Genomic DNA, 21,865 nt, shown 5'->3' on the forward strand with positions numbered 1-21,865 from the left:
CTTCAGAGAGGCCACCACAGCTACACGAACATAAACTGGTGTAAGGGAAGGGAGAATAACCTGGCCCTTTGCCTTTGAAAGCAAAACACTGGCCTTGCTGATTCCCATGGCCAGTATTCGCCCACTTAATCCTCTTCACTGTAATTCACAAAAGTTAAATAAGCACTCTGTAGAGTTAGTATATGAGTTTGACCATTATTCTGTTAACATATGCACACAGTACTAGTTACTGTTACTAATCAATAAACAATCTTTATTCTGCTATTTTAAAAGAGGTAACAGCTGCAGTCTGCATGAAAAGTACCTTTCACACTGTAAAAAACAAACAAAATGCCACATATAGTGGAGGAAACGCCACAAACTACAACTTTTCTAGAACCACACACCAGTTTCCCTGATCATAGTAACTTCTTTGAACCCTCACACAATCCAAGGATGCGCACACTGCTTCCAGTTCCCCTTCACGAAACACATGGTAATAGCGGTGGAAAACAGGGCTGAGTTTTTGTGATTCCTTGGAGCCAGCTGGAAACAATCCTCTGTCAACACTTTCCTGTTTCTTTTTAGAGCCACCTTTCAGGTGCCAGGGAACCAGCAAATCCTGAGAGTGAAAGGAGGTTCGGTTCGTGTGGACAGGCAGTCTGGGCTCTGCTACTGGCTGTGCACCACAGCATTCATCCTTCCAGTCATTAAGAAGCCTGTCAGAACACACTGAGTCTTGGCTGCTGCTGTCAGGCATTTGATCACAAGGTGTTTTCTGGGCCCCGCCACTATTGATTTCCTTCTTTTTGTCTTTACTACCATCCTTAAGATATTTAGACTTCTGGTTTTTGTATTCTTGTTCCATTGCCCAGACATAAATAAGTGCTGTCCCACCAGGCCTTAGAAGCCGAGCTAGTTCTTGGATAGCTGCCAGTCTCCTCTCCTACAAAGGAAAACCAAAAGTGTGAAACTAGTACATAAACAAAAAGGTGGAGAAATGGAATGGCAGCAATTCCTCCTCACCAGCATCATTAATTGTAAATAGATGAAAATGAAACACAAACACCCAGATCAAAGTGTCAGGAGCAAAGGCACCTGACAAGCAGAGGGAGAATGTGGAAAGTCTAGGCGGCAACAGCACAACTGCTTAACTCTGCTCCAACAACTGATTACACCAAGTGCAAAACTTTGATTTTGTGCTTCCATGAGCCCAAACTAGCATGCTATTCTTTCATAACATTTGCTCTCCAATCAACACAGCAGTACAGAGGAGCCCTGGGAGGGAGGGGTGACTTACCACTGTTGAGAAGTGGTGGATGACAGCAATAGAAATGCAGGCGTCACAAGAACCACTGCAGATGGGCACTGAGAGGGCATCACAGACAAAAGCCTCAACATTTCTTTCTCCACAAATATCCACCAGGTTTTTGCTGCGATCACAGCCAACCTATAACAGAAAGTGTTTCATTAAGGTTTTCTCAAGAGGATAATTAAAAGACTTGAAAATTATTTTCATTTGATGCTTACAATAACAGTCACCACAGTCTCCTACTGAGGTAACACATTACAGTTTAATATAAAAATTATAGCAAGTGTGAGAAAATCATCTTAAGTAAGAGGAATATGTGGCTCTCAGGTATAGACAAAATGAAAGAAACAAACCCAAAACAAAAACAGATGCTTGCAACTATCTGCCAACAACTGAACATCACTCACTGTCTGCTGGACACTTCTATACTGCCAGCTGTTCACCAAGACAACTGTACATGCACTGGCAGATGCAGCTTGTTCACTACCATGAACAAAGCCTCAGAGAGCAGGAGGCTCTGCTCACAGTGCTCTGTTTCTTGTAATGAAATGGTTTGAATTCTAACTTGAGTTGATCTATTCAGTGACAAGTGGCATTCCCCGGGGGCTGATCTTGGGACCAGCGCTTTTTAACATCTTTGTTGGTGACACTGACAGTGGGACTGAGTGTACCCTCAGCAGTTTGCTGACAACACCAAGCTGACTGGTGTGGTCAATATGCTGGAGGGAAAGGAGGCCATCCAGGACCTTGTCATGCTTGAGAGGTGGGTCTGTGCAAACTTTATGATATTCAACAAGGTCTAGTGCAAGGTCCTGCACACGGGTCACGGCAGTCCCAAGCACAAACACAGGTTGGGCAGAGAATGGATTGAGAAAAGGCCTGAGGAGAAGGAGTTGGGGGTGGTGGGATGAGACTGGACTGACAGCAGCCCTAAGGAGAAGGACATGAACCAGCAGTGTGCTCTTTACAGCCCAGAAAGCCAACTGCATCCTAGGCTGTGTCAAGAGAAGTGTAGCCAGAAGGTCACCAGAGGTGATTCTCCCCCTCTACTCTGCTCTCATCAGGCCCCACCTGGGACTGTGTCCAGTTCTGGAGACCTCAACATAAGACATTGAAGTGAGTCCAGAGGAAGGCCACAAAGATGATCAGAGGGCTGGAGAACCTCTCCCAGGAAGACAGGCTGAGAGAGTTGGGGTTGGTCTGCATGGAGAAGGCGAAAAAAAAAGAGAACTTATAGTGGCCTTCCAGTACCTGAAGGGGCCTACAGGAAAGCTGGGGAGGGACTTTTCACAGGGGCTTGTAGAAACAGGCTGCTAGAAGCAGGTAGTTGCTTTAAACTGGAAGAGGTTAGATTTAGGATGGACATTAGGAAGAAATTCTTCACTATGAGGGTGGTGAGACACTTAAACAGGTTGTCCAACAAAACCGTGGATGCCCCCTCCCTGGAGGTGTTGAAGGCCAGGCTGGATGGAACTTTGAGCAACCTGGTCTAGTGAGATATCCCTGCAAATGTCAGAGAGGTTGGAACTAAGTGATCTTTAATCTCCTTTCCAAACAAAACCATTCTATGATTCTAAACACTCACATACGGTCCTCTTCACCTTCAGTATCACAATCCACAAAAATGTGAGCACAACATGATTCTCCAAGGTTCTGTACAGTCCAGATGAAGTGACTCCTAGGAACCATTTCAGGGTCCCCCCATAAAATCTTGTGGATTTTTTTTCCCTGCTTTGAACCTTGCCCAGTATCCATGTCAAAGATGGCAAGAAAAAGCATCCAGAAGGTTTTTCATGTGCTTGTGTAAAAACAATAAATCCAATCAAGACCATTCTGAAAGAACAAAAAGAGTGAGGCATACACAACCCTCATTTTGTGTCAGTCGTGCACACTGAATACTCAAACCAGAGCCCCTGCCACCAAGTCATAAATCAAACTCAGCTTGCATGAGAATATTACATTTATTTTTGTTTTCAATGAACAGCAACAAGTAGATAGCAGAAAACAGTCAGAATCCTAAATTATTACTGCTGACAGTGTTTATTGTGTTTGGCACAAAAAGAATACCATCCTTGATGCAAGAAGAATAGCAAACAACTTGTTCTGGTTAATCAAACCAGCAGAGGCAACTACTACTAAAATCAAAAAATCTTTTCTGCAATGATTAATGAAAATAAATTTTCTCCCTTATCTTTTCATTTTATTGGTTCAAATCGTTTTAGTTTTCAGTCTACCCATCACAGTTTTGAAGAAAATCAGGATTCTGTTCCAGTCATTTGTCCTGGAATCTTCCATGTGAGCTACTTTCTAGTCAGGTCTCTGAATTTCAGTCCAGAATAAATGAAACAGTTGTGAATATGCCCAACCTGACAAGCAAAGATAATTCCCAAAAGAAACAGTATGAATACGTCCATATTGTCCCACCAATTAGCTGTAAACAGACCTGAAAAGATCAATCCTAGCATTGCTTTTTTCCAATTTATTCTTTGGACTCATCTCCTCATTTATTTACTGAAGCACTGAGTGAATAGTGTTATTTATGCATAAAAAGAGGAAAGTCTTGTTTACTTGGGAGCAAACACAAATCCCATCATTTCACACTGGAATACAACTGAAGTGTCTTTAAATTACTCTCACCATGGAAAGGATTTAGCTGACAAACTGCATGTTAGAGATTCCATGCCTCATTACCAGTGCCTTTGACTACTTTTGCAATTAAGACATGCAATTAGCAGGCAGTATTTACTTAAACTCAAAGGATCAAATTCACTGGTGGCACAAAGAGGAGAAAGAATACTTGCAACTTCCACTGCCACCACAGCCACTTTCCCAGAAAGAACTGCTTGACCCCACATGCCTACAGTAAAAATGAGCTGGGTAATGGAACTCAATTCTCCCCTCCCCAAATGACCTTGAGAAGGACTGCACTGTGTGTTGATGAAATCCAATGAACTGAGAATGAGAACAAAGGCACGACTGCCAGGATGTGAAGAACTCATTTGCATCTAAATTATATCAAATAATTACAAGGTCAGGCTTATTTGTATTGTCACACTTCATCCAAAGAAAAAAGATTCAGTTTCACAATAAAAATAGAGGACTTGCAATGGATCACTATGAATGCACAGCTGCTCTAAAATAAGTATATAAGGCTAAAACCTTACATGGTTTTAAATGTAAATGTTGTAATAGGTGCTCCAGATATATGCATAAATGCTGAACACAGGGAGACATCACAGATATGCCTGGTGCTGGAGTTAAACAAATTTAGCAACCCTACTAGAATTATCTCTGTGTGCTATTTTAATACAAGTATTATCACCACATTCCTGCATTTTCCAGCTTACAAGAAACATGCATTTATAATAAACCAAAACACATTGGTTTCAGTCACTTAGAGAACAATAAGGTAGCAAAAAGCAGCTAACTTCAGTGGTGCAATGCCAGCTGACAGCTGGAAATAGAGCCTAGCTGTGAATTTCATGAGTAAAGAAAATATTTAAAGGAAGGGGCAGAGACCCCAAACTAATGCCCAGTTACTAACTGATTTCTACATTCTGAAGTACACGGAAGCTTTCATGTACTGGAGCTTCATTTACAGAACACAGCTCAAAAATGTTTAAATTTAGACTAAGTTTGGTTTTCCCTCTCTAATTAAACATGTAATACAAACATATTTTTTAAAAACAAAACATATATTTTTTTTAAAAAAATTTCAAAATGTAAGTGAAATGCTTTAATTTTTGCCAGTCCATATTTCTAATTTTGATGCTCAGCACAGGATACTGCCCTTGCTGACATTTCTTCTAGAAGAGTGGACAAAGATAGACGAATCACCATTAGTTCAGTGTCCAAAGCCAACAGAATCTAGTACATCTCTTGGTGAGCCAAGTCATACCTATTTTTAAAGTTTGTGATTTCTTATAATCAGTGAGTCTTCTCAGTCAGTTCTTACACCCCTTTTCAAGGCTTTCCAAATCAAATTCCTTGCTCAAACCACCCAATTTCTCACATATTTCACAAATAGCATGGCTGACTATTCAGATGAATCTACCTCTTAGCAAGTCCACCTCTCAGCAGGTTTCTTTACACCTCTTAGTACTTCCTCAAAGAAGGTTGGCTTCTCAGGTTTCTCAGATTTTACTACAGGCAGCCATTCCCTGTCTTTCTGGCAGGTACTTCCAACCCCTCTCTTCACTGTTTTCTGTGATGGGGACAACAGCTCACAGAAGCTCCACTGACACCTATGTAGTGAGGCTCAGAATCAATCAACTTACATTTTCAGTAGAGATTTCAGGCACTGCTTTTCATTCTACCTGGATAAACACCAACTGCAACCAACTCTTGTTTTAAGCCAGGAAATCTGTATTAGTATGGAGTCCTGGATCTCCACAACTAGAACCCCAGCAAACACAAAATGTATGCAAGAGGATACCATTCTGGCATCCAGCACCCTCTCTTTAGGGCACACTGGGTAACACAAACCTTCAAGCTAATGGAAGTATCAAAAAAGACTCAGATAAGATTGGATGAGGGGAAGGAGAAACAAATGAAACAACTGTGATTTGTCAGAGTTTGCAGCAGCTCTGTACCAGCTTCATGGGAACAGAGTAACACAGGCAAATATCCCACCCTGCTCCTTTGCACTCCCAGGCCCCTGAACATTCACTGTTTCAACCAGTAGTTGCTAAAGTAAGATTTTATAAAAGTTACTTAATGCAGAGGTTTGGAACACATCATTAGGGGGCAAAAGGCACTAAATAAATAGCTTGCTTTGTAAAGGTGCTGCAAAACTGCAAGAGATAAATCCTCTTGCAAGCTTAAATAAAGACAGGTAAGGATAGGTCAGTGCTGCCTACCATTATGTATTTTCTTTCTGTGTTATCTCATTATAACTAACTCTGCTTGGTAGAATTAGTTCATTTAAGTGTCTGGAAACCTGATTGATTCAGCACATTAGAAACTGATGAAGAAAACAACATCTAATTCTGAAATCCAGTCACCAAATGGAATTATGTGGCTCCCTGGAGAAACACCTCAGCTATAACTAATAGCATGAGAGCCTCAAGGAACCAAATTACATTCCAGCAAACACACACATGCATAGAAAAAAAGACATGAGCACTGCCACAGCAAGACAGACAAATCTCCTTGCTCCAGTTGGTCTGAGTCAGGCCCTTAGCATTCCTTTCACGTAGTGTTTTGGTTTTCCATTGTGTACAGTCAGTGTGTCTGTGGAAACAAAGTGCTGTATCTAAAAGGTGAAGTTCATTTCTCAGTGATAGCATCAGAACCAAGTAGAGCAGAGCAGATTTCATTTTGGTTTTGTCCTGCTGTTGCCCAGTTCCTTCTGAACTCTACTCCTTCCGCAGCTCCCATCCCTTAATGATTCCTAATCAATAAGAGAAAATGGCAGAAAAGGTTCCTCTGCCTCACCCTAAGACTGCTGAACATATAATGAATTAGCTCCAAACACATTCTGCAAGTTAGTTTTGTCCTTCCTGGTTTTACCCACTACTAAGACATTCCTATATGAATCTATTCTCAACATGACTCGAGGTAACTAAAACCCACTCACCATTACACAGTATTGTAATTTGCACAATATTGCAGTAGATCTTCACCTTCTTCCCCACAGCCTGGCAAAATCAAACTTTTACACAGTTCAGCAGATCCCAGTTTGGGACATTAATGCAGAAAACATGGGTAACACATCATGGAGCAAAAGGGTGTCTTACAAGGTTATGTGGAATACAAACAACATTACTGATTACCTTTAAATAATATGCACTACATGTTATTTGGGGTCCTAAACTGCCATAATTTTTTCCTTTTTAGTATTAGTATTCTGTCAAGCAGAATAATTTCTTTAGATATATAAAGAAACAAATACCCACACAATGGCATTTTGAGTTGTTACAGGATTTCCCAGGAGCCTATCAGTTCAATTAAAAGTGTAAACCACAAAACTGAAAGGCTTCAATGTCTTTCACCCAGACCCTAGCCACATGAGGATGCTGAACATTCCTGAGAGGATTTACCCATCACCACACCTACCTGAACACTGGAAACCCAGATACAGAGCTAAAGCTCATAAAAATTGATGAGATACATTGCAATGATGTCAACTGGCTCTGAAATGAAACCCTTGTGGTGACGGGGGATGGGCAAGGCTGAAACATAGTACTCCATAAAAATAAAAGCCCTGCTTAACAGATATTGTGTCCTTGAAAGCATATAAATTGTTAAAATAATTCCCCAAATGAGGCTGTGAGGGGAAGGCACTGTGCAAAAAATAAAACACCCCTAATACCACTTCTCTCTTCTGCTTTTATTCAAGCAATAAAAAAGCCAGGAGAGACAGAAAGAGCAATCTGGAATTTAGTAAATTCAACCTTTCTCCAGTCTTTGTCCTAGCTACATGAGATACCATCTCTTGCTCAAACAATCTTAAGCTGAATTTCTGTTTGTCATGAAATTGCTGCTCCTTCACTGTGTCAGAATAATGCAGCCATTACAGCACTGTTATTTTCATTGGGCATAGCTTGACTCTCGTGCATTTCACTGTCACACAACCATACTCAAGTAGGTAAGGTTGTGTGTAATCAGCCAAAGAAAAGGAAGCAAAAGCAACAGCACAGGCCACAGTGGAGACATTTTCAGACAGTGCCTGAAGATTAAAACCACCAAGAGAGCTTCCTTACCTTTGATGTACCATTAGTGCTGCTACTTAAAGTGCCTTATCCAAAAGTGTACAGTAACCTTCAGAGCACATCATTTGCCTTCAGAAAGCGCTAGCCTCAGATTTTCAGTATTTCTGAGTCAAAACACATCAGGCTACACGGCTGTAGTGACAGTGCTCTACCCAACTCCTAAAAACCTCCTAATTTCACAGTCCTATCTTTCTTTGTGTCCAAACCAGTGTAACACCACACTCATAGGATAACCTACTGTATCTTAGTTTTCTTAGTCTTTTTGAGATAACTTGTCAAAAGTTTAAAACATCTGTAAATACAATATATACCATTTTTTCCTTACCCACACTTTGGCTGACGTAAGTATAGTAGGAGGAAGAAGTCACATCCAGCCTCCTGAGACTCTGCTAGCTTGGAGATGAAAACAAGGAAATGCAAAGCCTACAGTCTATAGCTCCAACCAAGAAGAAGTAGTTGTCATTAGCAGGAAACAACAACGTCAGAGGAGGGTAACTGAACAAGATTCTTTTTTTCAACTGTCTCACCTGTGTCCTTAAAATTTCCCTCCCTTTCACTGTTACTGTTCACACTTTGGATCTCCTGCAGACACATATGAAATGAGGTAACTCCTAAAGTAAGAGAGGAGAGGGGCTTTCATTTGACTGCCAGTAGATATGTGATCTTTCTTTCCCTACTTGCTTAACTGTGGGCTCCAGAAAATAAACTGCTGCTGGCAAGTTCTCAACACAGCATCTTGCAGATATTTTGCCTTAAAGCTTTCCACAAACCTGCACAGCAGCAATCTACCAAATTCATTCCAGGACCAGGTGACCTTCATGGTACCCTGATAAACTTTGCTCCTCACTTATTCAGTTTGCTCCATTTTCTTAGAGGAGTCAGGAATGAATGACTGAAAAGTACTGAATATTAATAATTATTTTCAGGCTACAGCAGTCAGGCATAAACATGCCTACTCATAAATCAGTTGATTTTGTTCTAGCTTATAAGAACAGTAATGGAAACAAATATATTACTAACACAGACAGGGCTGTAAATAACAACTTATGTTTTATAGCTCAATACAAATAGCAGTACAGAAACTCCTGTAACAGACAAACAAGTCTGACTTCTATTATTATTAATGAATATTTTGCTCTACATAGAAGTTTTCAAGTCTGGTGGATTTCTAAGTGTTTCACAGTACAAGCATATGAGAGAATCAAACAAATCTGGAACAGAGAAGAGCAGATAGCATAACGCACACCTCTCAGAAGGATTTCTTTTCAGTAAAAACAACAGGAAACTTGACCCTTGAAAAAAAATCTTTGAAATATTTGTAATAAAAATTAGACCTTGGTTCATATTTGTCTGTGTTTCATGTCTCCCTGACAGGAAGGAAGAGAAATAAAATTAGGCAAAGTACAGACTGTGAGACAGCAAAGGTGATGAGATTATCAGCAAGAATGATGTCAGAACTGTCTAGAAGTAAAGAAAAGGAAGGGAGAGAAAGGCCAGAACTCTGTGCTGAAGTTGAAACTCCCCCACTAATTTTATGTAGGCATATTTACTGAGCCTGACCATAGAGTCAGAGCTGGGATAGCCAAACATTATATCATTCACACCCTCAGGGCAAAGGGAACTGAGGAGGATGTATGAAAAGTAGCACTGCCCATGGAGATTTCAGGGATGTGTACATTGTATTCCCTACCCACCAGCCAAGTGAAAAACTTGTTGGAAGCATTAAAACTTCTCAACCATTGTCCCTTTTAACAAGTTTATTCAACAACCACAAAAGGCTAAAGCATCTGTTAAAATTTTTCAATCCACTGCACCCATTACTATGTTTTATGAACGTATTTCAACTTGCAAAGCAAAACTGGCTTTGAAAAAAGAAAAGGGTAACACACACAGTGAGTGGATGTGGAAACCTAACACAACTGGTAATTGATCTCGGATTAAGAAAAAGCTTTCTGCTCTTGGCAATCTTCCCACAACTGAAGCTCCAGCATGCTATAACTGCACAATGGAATAAACACTTTCACCAATGAAAACAAATGACAGTAGCTACTACTTACCATGTACAAATCCTTGTTGATGCCCAGATATTTCCCATTACCACAACCAACGTCAGCCACAATCGACCCTTTTGGCAGGGACCTGAGAAATTCTACAATTTGGGGCCAGGGGCTATGCCTGGTACTGCTGAAGTGTGTGGCAATCTCTTCATACACATTGTGGACATACTCTTGTTCCAGCTTCAAGGCCTCCATCTCACTGTGGGGAAATGAAGGTTGTATCTGCCTTTGCTGTCCTTTCTGGCTGTCACAAACAGACGGGTAAACTAGATATAGCAACAGATACAAAAACAGTGAAATTTTTAAAGGTTATTCTTTGTTAGCTAAACTTATTTAGCAAAATAAAATTAGGAATGAAATTTTAAATTCAAAAAAATGCTCCATTCCTCCTTTCCCTTTTAAAAACTGAGATGCAGCTCAAACTGCAGAAGTGTTTGATGATGTTAAAGCAAGCAACCTGCTCGTGTGCACTTGAGGCTGTTTGTAGCAATCATTCATCCTGCTGTGTTTACAAGGTTTATTTTCAAAACTTAAACAGTGTCCCTAATGTCAAAGATCATGATAAGCTCTGAAATTTTTTTCTAAGGGTACAAATGGACTTCAATCCCATGTAATCATTAAGCCACCTATCTATTATCATCTGTACTGTCCTAAGGCACTTGCATGGCCCTAACACTAAAGTTCTGACCACTGCTTCTTCTGTAATGTACTTATTTTCACAGAATTATAGTCCCATTCAAATAAAATCCAATCAAAACTGACAGGAACCTGAAGAACTGTAGCTACTTCTATTCTGTTCCAGCATTCTGGCGCGTGAGGTCCTGATGAAATGCAAGATTCCACATTACTTGCCTGGCTCTGGAGCAAGCCAAATGTCTTCCTGTATAGGAAAACTTTAGCAAAGACACAGATGAAATCCATGCAAACTCTACAGTATGCCTAACCCTGAGCCATTCAGGAATGGCTACCAGGACTGCCAAAACTACCCAATGGGATAACTAGGTAGGCTACCAAAAAAAAAAAATATAAATTGCTTACTATTGGTGATAAATTTTACTTGGAAATCACCTCAAGACACTTACTGCAGTTGCAAGGGCTCCTCCTCACTTTTCGGAATGTAAAAGATGTCCTTGTTTCCCTTCGATTGAGCGTTAGGTCTCTGACATCAGCAGTGATTGTTCCAACTTTTTGCCCAAGTTCAGATGCTTGAATGACATCATATTTTCGGGGTGTAATCCTAAAACAAAGTAAGATTAAAAAGAATGATTCAATTCACATCAGAAAAAAACAATCCATCCTTGTAAGAAGGCAATTCTTACATACTGTGACAAGTGTGACTACAATATGCTATTCAATGTACTGCTGCATCTCAGTTTTTAATTTCTGCAATTTCAGAGGAAAAAAGAGCTGACTTATTTAATTGAAAGTAATTACATTTACTTCCCCTCCTTTTCTTTCCCTCCACAAAGTTTGATTGTTTATTTTTTAGTACTTAAAAAAAATATCTTTTAAAGATAAAACACAATACTAAAAATCGTGACTAGGGGGAATAACAGCATAAAATTGGCTGAATTATGCATCAGCAGACTGAAGTTTCTTGTGACAAATGGTCCTCTCCAACAAATTCTGCTTCGCCACAGAATTGCTTTTCCATTTATTGTCAACAGAAGATGCAAAGAACATAGCACTTTAGAGATTTACTAAAATGTCTAAAGGGAGAAACTCTGCTCTAGACCTTTATTGATCAAAATCTTTCTATCAATCAAGCAAACAGGGAGTAGTTTCTTAAGCTACTTCTGGATTTGGAAAAGGTCTCAATGGAACACAAAACCGTTCACAAAATATAAGTGCTTTGGAACTTTCTTAGGGTGACAGAAGTTTCAAATAATGTTATGAAGAGGTTTACAGAATGAAAAAGTACCAAAATTTAAGAATTTCTAATAACTCTACAAATGGATCTCTCTCAAAGTTCAGCAGGGAAAAATGAGAAAGAAAAACACAAAACACTACATGAGAGAAGAGAAACAGCTGCACCCACATCTAGTTTCCCATCACTTACAAAGATACTCATGGAACAAAAAGGAATCTCTTCAAGAAAATAGTTTAGCACTTCAGAGCTGTTACTCTCACACTGAAATGCTTCCTGAACTTGTTTATCAAGGAGATTAATGCAGAAATTTCCTCAAGAAAAAAAAAAAAAAAAACTAAGGAATTGGCCTCTTAGTGAAGCCCCTTCAGAGCTGCTGACTTCAAAGTACTTCACTAACTCTCAGTATAAAACTGATATCCATATTGAGTTTAACACTCCTTGGTTAAGACAAAAAGGGACAAAATGTGTCTTAGATGTTTTAAATAAAGCAGAGCATTCAGTCTCATCTTGGATTTCTACTGGATTTTTTTTTGCGGGTCACACAAAGCTGTTGATGAGTGCTTGTACTTATCCAAGAACACCCAATACCTGGCCAGCATTCCTGTACTTTGCTGTATGTCACCTTCTCAGCCACAGGAAAGCTGATCTCTAATCCAGTCACAGGGCAAAAATGTGCAGGTCCCTTCAACCTAGAAACCAGGAAGCAGCACATTGATGCTTCATACAGCTGTTGCAAAAAGGAGACGTGAAGCAACCCAAAGAATGGAAATCTAGCAAAGGCAGCTCTAGAAAGAGATCTAATAAAGAATTGCCTTGTTCATGGGAGATTATGAAACTATGATGAAATAATCAACTGAGGATGCCCAATGCTCCCTGGACAGGAGAACTTAAAATCCCAAATTTGCAGATTACATATTTGATTTTCTTTTGGACTTGCAGCACTAAGCCAAGCATAGCAGCTAATATTTCCAGAAAGAGGCATTCTTTTTCAGAATTCTAGTTTCAAACTACATAGTTTCCTTTTGTCTTTACTACAAGCAAGAACTCTAGATAATGGCTGAGCAAAAAACAGGATTCCCATTGTCAAAAATAAATGCTGCACATCCTCTTGATTGTCACAAAGTTGTTTTACTGCTACAGTGTTGCTACAGGAATGGTGTTTGGCCAGGGTACCTAACTAAAAGTGAACTTCATCACAAAGAACATGCAAATGAACCTCATCAGAAAACCTGTAGTTTTACTTTCATCTGTGAGACAGAAAGAGAGAAAAAAATCTTTTGCCCTTCTTGATGACACTGTAGGGCTTATTTCTTAATCCTATGTTTATCTTTCAGAGAGGACAGAACATAAAAATTTTCCCATGTACTTTGTTAACAGAGTCAAAATAAAGTCTCCAATTCCCTTGGCATCTAAGTATACACAACATTGAAAACATTTCCAGAATGATTCCAAAACTGAACCTTCTGCTATCTAATTTGAATTTTGACAAGTAGATAAAAGGCATCAGATATGATCTTAAATACATTCTGATGTTATGTATGCAAGTGACTTAACTACACTTCTTCACTGAATGATTAATCTTGTTGATGACACTATTATGCTCCACTAGCAAGACAGAAAGCTTACTCCAGTTGAGCATATTGACCAACTACTGCTTTTAAAAATACACAGAAAAACTATTTTTAGGAAAGTTGAACAAGCACTGGGACAGCAATAACTTACACATAAGTAGAAGGATCTGGGATCTTCATGTTAAACATAGCTTATGTCAGTGGTTCTCAAAAGACAACCATCACTTGAAGGTACAACTGAGTTAAGTAATAGTCTCATTCCAGTCCTTGTAGGCAGGTATGCTACCCCAACCTGAATGCCTGCTGGCAGGTACTGCAAGTGCCCTGTGTGCACCCTTCAGTCTCCTGGCAATTTGGTTGCCCAGGGCTAGCTTGGAAAGAGCAGAGCTGGTGGCCTAAGAAAAAGCTGTGGTGAAGACAGCCAGAGGCCTCAGCAAGGCCCATCCCTCCTTCCCTTCTCCTGCCCTATGTCTGGAGTTGGGGGCTGTCCCAAGGGGTCAGCAACATCAATGACATGGAAACCACACTGTTCCCTGAGGTTGTAAACAGCCTTTCCAAAAAATGACTGACACTTTTTGACAGGGTGGAATAAGAAGCTTGTAACACTGGTATCTGTGTTGAGTCTTGTATAACAAAAAGAAAAACTTTTCTGCCATGGGCTTTTGTAGTGATGCACATCAGAAGCACCAGCTGCTTTTTACAACTATTTAATTTAATGAGGGAATATACAGGTACTATATGAGCCCTATAAAAATGAACTATGTAAAGGCCATTAGGGAGTTCATATTCACCCTTCCTCATAATACAAATTAACCAGTAAATTAAAAGACAAAAAATGTTCTGCCAATAAAAGGATTTGGTGTTTAATTTACACAGAATGTAATTAGTCTCTCCAATTGGCTGCTCTAGCCAGTGACAGCTTGGGTCAAATGAAAGAAGAAACACTTACCATGAGCATTCCTGCCCAATATGAGGGTTTCCATATTCTCCTGAATTGCACTACTGTCACTCTCAGAGCTTGCCAAGGTTTTATCCTTTTTGCCAATTTCAGCTCCCCTATTTCAAGTGTCTCCCAGTGGTGCATGATTTAAAAAGCATGTATAATATATTATACTCTACAATAAACAAAGCCTCAAGACATTACAAGCAATCTCCTTTCCAGGATCACAAACTTGCTCAGTACAACAAAGCCTTATCAGTAGTTAAAGTCTCTCTAAAGATGATCAGAAGGGATATTTCCCTTTGTCACTCTCATGCCCTCTGTGCAGGGAAAGTCACTCTTTCAAACCAGCCCTTCTCTTTGGCATATATGATTTGATGGGAAAAGCTGTGGGCTGAAAAGAGAGAAGTGAAACAGTGAAGCTAATTGCACTACAATCAATTCTTTGCTAGCTCTGAGTAATGAGGACTTTTACACTGAAGATGTGAGAGTGATTTCCAAGCAAAACTTCACTTACACCACCAGCAGGAAACTGCATCTCAGAGACTGGCAATTAGCTTCCTAAAATCCCTGACTTTTTTAACCTGAGAAGCATTTGAGCAGAGTGAATCTGTACAATAATTATAAAATTTGACTTGATTTCTTTCAGAGCAATTTAAAAAACAGAATGTCATTCACAAAGCAAGCAAACAACATATATTAGTCATCAATTATCAGCAATGCAGGGACTCTTACACATACCCATGTGTCCACAGGTATCTGGACTCTCCAGCCATCACCAATAAACTGCACCGGGGCAGCATAATTGCCACTGTATGGCCATCAGGGTGCTTGAAATCCATCACAATCTAAAAAGAAACAAAACCAGCCACCATGAATAAACATGACTTGCAAAGCTTCATAAACATGCCAGGTATTCTCAAGTCCTAGATTTGCCTCTTCGATGTGTTAATCAGAATATTGCCATGAAACAGCTACCTATTTCCTAGGAAAGCAAAAGCCTCTAGGGTCTGTATCCTTAAAATCTCTCCCTTTCAGCACTGCATTCAAAACACAAAGGAGGTAAAAAATATATGTGTGTGTATATATAGATAATTAAAATACTAAATATATATTTATTTTCTTTTCACAATTATAGCTTTATTTGTGATAACATGTTAGCACTATTTAAACTCTGTATCTGTGAGGTACGAAAGGATTACTACCCCTCAACTAAAGGCAAATACATAAGAGTAGGAGAGGGCTCTTTTGCTGCAATTTAGGCATCTGAAAATTAGGTAGCCTAGGCTAATGCAGTCAGCTACTGTCTTTTTGTGAAGTCTATGCAGAGATAGACAAGCATGTCCAGAAAGTAAGTCATCCTAGTCTAAACTGTAGTGCTAAGTGATGTGGAATGACCCTATACCACTTATAGAGAAGTGTCTATAAATTCACTGCAGATTGAGCCAAGACAATTATGTATCAGAGCAGATACATAACATTTAGATAACCTGTAGTAGAAGAGAGAAATTATTACCAACTTGCCCGCATTCTTGGAGGTTTACAGCTCAACAAGAACAAAGTCTCCCAAGATCCTGACTAACATGCCAACTACTAGACCATCTTCATTATTTGCTACCTGGCTTCTAGCCATGCCAATCTACTGAGGTAACACTTTCAGCTTTATTCCAATTTCACAGCCCAGATGGCAGTCCTGCATTTTGCTTCTGCTTGGAATAGGAATGTTATCCTTTTACATTTCCCAAATGAGAGAAACTCTTGCTGTGGAAAATAAGGAGCAGGCCATTTAAGCAAGCCAAATGAGTTACAGAATGTTTACCTGAAGAAAAAAGGGGTCAAAAACTATTAAGTCAGAGCTTCCAGCTACACTGGAGAATTAGCACCAGCAAAGTGTTGCCACCTGATTTGTAACACACTAAGCATGCAATTTAAAAACCAGACTTACTACAGCATGCCAGAACAAAACAAATTAAGCAGTTCTGCTTCTGCTACAGATGCTTTTAACAAAGAGGACACGGTGCAATGATCAATCACAAAAAAACAGCAAGACAGAGACTGAATAAGCAAGACTTTTAAGCACTACAAATTACCCCTTACAACATTTACTATTTAATGTTGTGCACATTGAAGCAAACTATAAGGACATTAACATTTTTAGGAAAAGAATTATTTATGTTGTAGTACCACCCACACAGAGTGACACAGCTTCTCCTGTTGAGCTATCTAAATTTAAGGCAAGAAATTACAAGGGTGACAAACAGTGGAGCTGAAAGGGGAAGAGAGATATGAGGGAACAGGAATAAAGCCTATCTGTAAGCTCTGATTAATGATTATGAAACACTTCAAAAGCTACACAAATAGATGAATGACAGCCACTTGCTAATACACTGATTCCCTTGCTCTTAACAAGTTATTTTATATATCCTCAGACAACAGAAAACACAATGGCTTCACAGATCTGATAGGGAAACAAGCCCATAAAGTACAACTAGGTGCAAGCCTCTAGAAAGATGCAGCTATCTAGCTATCTGCTGAAAAGCAGATTATCTACGTAACATCTGGCAAGTCTACTCCCCACCAGCACTGGATCCCAGCTCTGTCCCTGCTCCTCACTTATTCTGTAGAGGAAAAGCTCCTGTACTATCATCTCACAGTGTGGCTGCTCCCCTTCTAAACATATTTCATCCTTATGACAAGCCATGATGATTTGAGTAGGAAAATATAAATAAAGGATTAATCTACATGCAAATGGGGAATGACATTAAGTAATAAGCAGTAACTGGAAAACTAAAAAACCCAAATCCAAAATTGACTCTATATTATGAAACAGAGTTCCTCAGCTAGAGTATATTAAAGTTTTGCATTTTTTTCTATTAACAACAAATTTACAATTGCGGTTCAGGCAGAGAATAAAATTTAAGGACCACGCTGTGAACATCTGAAGAAAATTAGTGCAATTGCTACGCTCATTCCTTTATCCAGAATAACTGCACCCGAATGCTTAAGAAACGAAGCAATTGTATTTCTTCTATTCTTTGTCTACAGTACAGTAAAGAACATTTAACCCAGAAGGGTTTTTGAAGAACTCTGTTCTTATCTCTGAAAAGCCTATAACTGACTGAAGTAGATAACATTCCCACACTTCTATAGGTGTCTTTATCCTGGCAGAACATTCAAAATTGTCACTGGTGCGCACACACATACACAAAAGATTAACGCATTCGGTCCTCTTTTTAATTTACTAAGGACTCACAATCAATAAAGCAACTCTGCCACTGCTGAATCAATCTCTTTCATGACAGCTTTACTCCACAGGAGCTATTTCCAATTACTATTTTTGGGTTTACCTATTTTATTTTTTCTCTATTGGCAGAGTCAATAAAGATCAAATTTCCAGCTAGCCCATGATGCACCATCCAGGTATCACATAGAAAATAAAAACAGTGGATGCTTTGATCTTACACAACTTTTACTTTGTTTCTTTGTAGTACCAAGAAGTGTGTCTCTATATATTCAGAAAAAAACTTGGAAAGAAACAGCTAATAATACCTACTTATGGATTTAAATATCTCAGCATGATGCTAGGTTATTTAAGATAGAGTGTTCATGACAAAGAAGCCCATGAAGCAGTAAAGAGCTTTCAAGGATGGCTAAATATCAAAGCAAAGTGGCACCCACACCACAAGCATTGTGCATGTGGCATAAAATACACCAAAATGCAAAAGGATAGAAAAGAATCTATTTTAAAAGAAAACAGGAAGAAAGTATGTTTCTTTAACTCCTCAGGAAATGAGATCTCTGCAGCACCTCCCAGTGCAGTGGTGCTGCACTTTGCAAAAGACCAGGAGGATGGAGGTGAATGACTGATTATCAAATAAGTAATGATCCAAAGACAGGGTTGAAATAATGCCATGGGGCAATAAGGACAGCCTCAATGAGGATTTCACATCTACAGTGTGGAATGACAACATAGTTTTTCTAAGCTTTGTCTCTGTTGCAATTTCTGTTTGCTGTTAATAGACTACTTTAGAGTCTAAACTCTAAAGCTAAAAAAAGTACAATGTGGAATGCTTCTCAAATCTCTGACATTATTTACTGAGTTTCAGAGAGCAAAGATACATTATCAGCCTACATAGCAGTTTCCCATATGTAGAACAAATGAAAAAGAGAGAGGTTTAAAGCCCACATGTGGAGCCTGAACAACACAGTAGGGCTCTATGCAGAGACAGGAGCCTGCTGGCTTGCACAGGACTGAGGCAATCAATCCATAATATACAGTGCCTTTCACTGCAAAAAAAATGCTAAACTCCAAAATATGGAGTTCAGAAAAATGCTGAATTTTAAAGGGAAAGAGAATGAGATTAAATTCTCCAAATAACCCATGGCATAGGAAGTTTATCTCATATAAGCTATGCTGATATTTACAACCTATATCAATAGTCTCTAGCCATACTTTAGAAAATGAGAATCATGATGATTAAATATTTCAGTACTGTTTGCCTCAAAATGTCTCAATACATGCACAGGCCTCCCCCATATCAGATCTAGGTCAAAGCATACCATCTCTTGCTAAGCTATCTATTGAAGCACTACAGTGATGCTAGTCAGACAATATATGCCCTAGGTTTTCTTTCTTCAAAAATTTTATTCCATTTCCCATCCATGCAATGCATTACTAACTCCCCAATTTTCTGTGACATTTTAAGTGTCTATATATTTTTTCTACTTTAATGAGGTCTGGGATAAGAACGTTTAAAACTGTTTCAATATATGGACAGTGTTTCATTCTTTTCTCTCTGAGGCATCATCTTGTTATGATTTTCTTGATAACCCCATGGAACAGAGTGCATTCACTGAACAGAATACCAGGATCTCTCCAAGCTGTTACATATACCATTGACTCCATGGTACAAATTTTTCTTGTTGTCTGTACTCTGTTTACAAGATTCAGGTAGTGCACAAGAAGAAAACTGCTGCAGTTTCCAAGCTAACCCCTGTTGGAAGAAGGAGCTTTCAATCCTCTGCAGGCCTTGTCACAGCTGGAATACACACACCTCTGTTTCTGCACCCAGGGATGCATCTCTTGAGATTCACCAGCTCCAAGTTATTAGAAGTGTTTGAACCAGCACACCACCAAGCAAAAGAGCTGAGATCTGCCATTAACTCCCCTACTGTGCCTCATTACTGACAACTGCCAGTGAAGAATAACTGCAGTGCTGATATTTAGCCACCCTACACCTACATTTCTCAACAAAAGATGATTACAGACAATCTCCAGCCCTGAGGCCAAATGACCCACAATGCCTCAGGTCCACACGGCTTGGAAGTATGCCCAGAAGTATAATTATTCTTTACAGTTTAGGGTACCTAAGTCTTAGGAGAACTGTGTTGCAACATACCCTAGCCTGTCACGGCTTAACACTGGATTGGCAATTTAACTGAATGACAGATGCCCTCTATTAATCCCCCTCCCCTCCCTGATAAAAAAAGGAGAGAAAATAAGGAAGAGAGACTTATGAGTTGGAAACTACACTACACAGCTTTAATGAAACAGTAATGATAAAAAAGGAAAAATAATATATAAAAATATACAGAAAAACAGTACCGTGTTCCTCTCCCCTTTCCCCCCAGTAACGCTCACGTCACCACCAAGGCTGCAGCGCAGCCCTGGGAAAGTCCAGGCTGAGCTCCTGGAGTCAGCAGCAACTGGGAGCTGGAGGCAGGAAGACAGGGATTCAGGCAAGGATTGGGACCACAGACAGACGAATGGATGGAATCCTCCCAGGATGGCAAAGAAAGCAAGAAGAGGTGAAGAAGGACTGAAGGGAAGGGGATTTGACCCTCATGATACAGGGTATGATGTGTATGGGATGTGTTGACCATTTTGGTCCATTTTGGTCACCTGTCTTGTTCTCTCCTCCCTGAAGGAGGGTTGCAGGTGTGCATTTTTTCATTCTTTCAGTCATATGTCTTCTCTCCCATCCATGGGGCTACTACACTGACAACACCAAGCTGTGTGGTGTGGCCAATATGCTGGAGGAAGGCCATCCAGAGGGACCTTGATTGGCTTGAGAGGTGGGCTCATGCCAACCTCATGAAGTTCAACATGGCCAAATGCAAGGTCCTGCACATGGGTCATGGCAGTCCCAAGCACAAATACAGGTTGGGCAGAGAATGGACTAAGAAAAGGCCTGAAGAGAAGGAGTTGGGGGTGTTGGTTGAGGAGAAGATCAGCATGAGCCCAGAAAACAAACTGCATCCTGGGATGAATCAAAAGAAGTGTGGCCAGCAGGTCAGGGGAGGTGATTCTCCCCCTCTACTCCACTCTTGTGAGACCCCACCTGAAGTACTGTGTCCAGTTCTGGAGCCAGCAACACAAGAAGAACATGGAGCTGTTGGAGCAAGTCCAGAGGAAGGCCACAAAGATCATCAGAGGGCTGGAGTACCTCTCTCAAGAAGACAGGCTGAGAGAGTTAGGATTGTTCAGCCTAGAGAAGACAAGACTCCAGGGAGACCTTACAGTGGCCTTCCAGTACCTGAAGGGGCCTACAGGAGAGACAAGGAGGGAGGAACTTTTCACAAGTGTGTGTAGAGATAGGACAAGGGGTAATTGTTTTAAGCTGGAAGAGGTTAGATTTAGGATAGACATTAGGAAGAAATTCTTTAGTCCCTAAGTGGAGAGAACCTGGAACAAGTTGTCCAGGGAGGCTGTGGATGCCCCATCCCAGGAACTGTTCAAGGTCAATCTGGATGGAGCTTTGAGCTGTAGGTCTAGTGGAAAGTGTCCCTGTTTTTGGCAGGAAGGCTGAAACTAAATGATCTTTAATGTCCCTTCCAACCCAAACCATTCTATGATTTTATGATACAGGAAATTGCATCCACCTACAGCAGGGCAGAATGTGCCCCAAATGCGTGAAATAATTCATTTTCTTTTCCAAAGGAAAGGTAATTTCTAAGATTTTATCACTTTCTCTCTAGCAGAGCACAGTTCAATGGAAGAGCACAAGAGGGCTCTTATGCATCCTGATCCGAGTGGTCTCCAGAGAGCTCCATCTGCTCTAGATTCCAGGCCCAGACGTCACAAGCAGCTCTGCATCCTCAAATGCATCTCCTCAGAATTGCACTTCATTTATTACTTTATGTTCTGAAAGGAAATAATCCTGATTTACATGTTTAATGCTGTATCTAGTGTCTACCAAGAAACCACTGTAAGAATCCTTACAACACAGATACAGCTGTAAATGAGTACTCTATATGCAAGAATGATTTTTAAGCTCCCTTCCAACCCAAGCCATTCTATGATAATATTTACAGGACTCTGATTTGCATATATGTATATGTGGTGCTGTGGCACATCTGTATTCCTTTCACACATTTAAAAACTTGCAATTTCAGGAGATTTTCAATATCTAAGTAGAAAAGG

At 39.9% G+C, this 21,865-nt stretch overlaps 1 protein-coding gene across 5 annotated transcripts in view; it reads right to left on the reverse strand.

Annotated features, from left to right (window-relative positions):
- Nucleotides 1–230: 230 nt before the first annotated feature.
- Nucleotides 231–21,865, reverse strand: part of ALKBH8 (alkB homolog 8, tRNA methyltransferase) — a 44,888-nt gene continuing 23,253 nt past the window's right edge. For all 5 annotated transcript variants that reach the window (XM_071734732.1, XM_071734723.1, XM_071734715.1 and 2 more), the window contains 5 exons: nucleotides 15,184–15,290; nucleotides 11,144–11,298; nucleotides 10,062–10,327; nucleotides 1,280–1,429; nucleotides 231–925 (listed from right to left, as the gene is read on the reverse strand). In XM_071734732.1, coding sequence (XP_071590833.1) covers nucleotides 362–925; nucleotides 1,280–1,429; nucleotides 10,062–10,327; nucleotides 11,144–11,298; nucleotides 15,184–15,290 — 1,242 coding nt within the window. In that variant the 3' untranslated portion in view covers nucleotides 231–361. The remainder of the gene's footprint in view (nucleotides 926–1,279; nucleotides 1,430–10,061; nucleotides 10,328–11,143; nucleotides 11,299–15,183; nucleotides 15,291–21,865) is intronic.

The sequence above is a fragment of the Heliangelus exortis genome, chromosome 1 (assembly GCF_036169615.1).
Source record: "Heliangelus exortis chromosome 1, bHelExo1.hap1, whole genome shotgun sequence".
NCBI lineage: Eukaryota > Metazoa > Chordata > Aves > Apodiformes > Trochilidae > Heliangelus > Heliangelus exortis.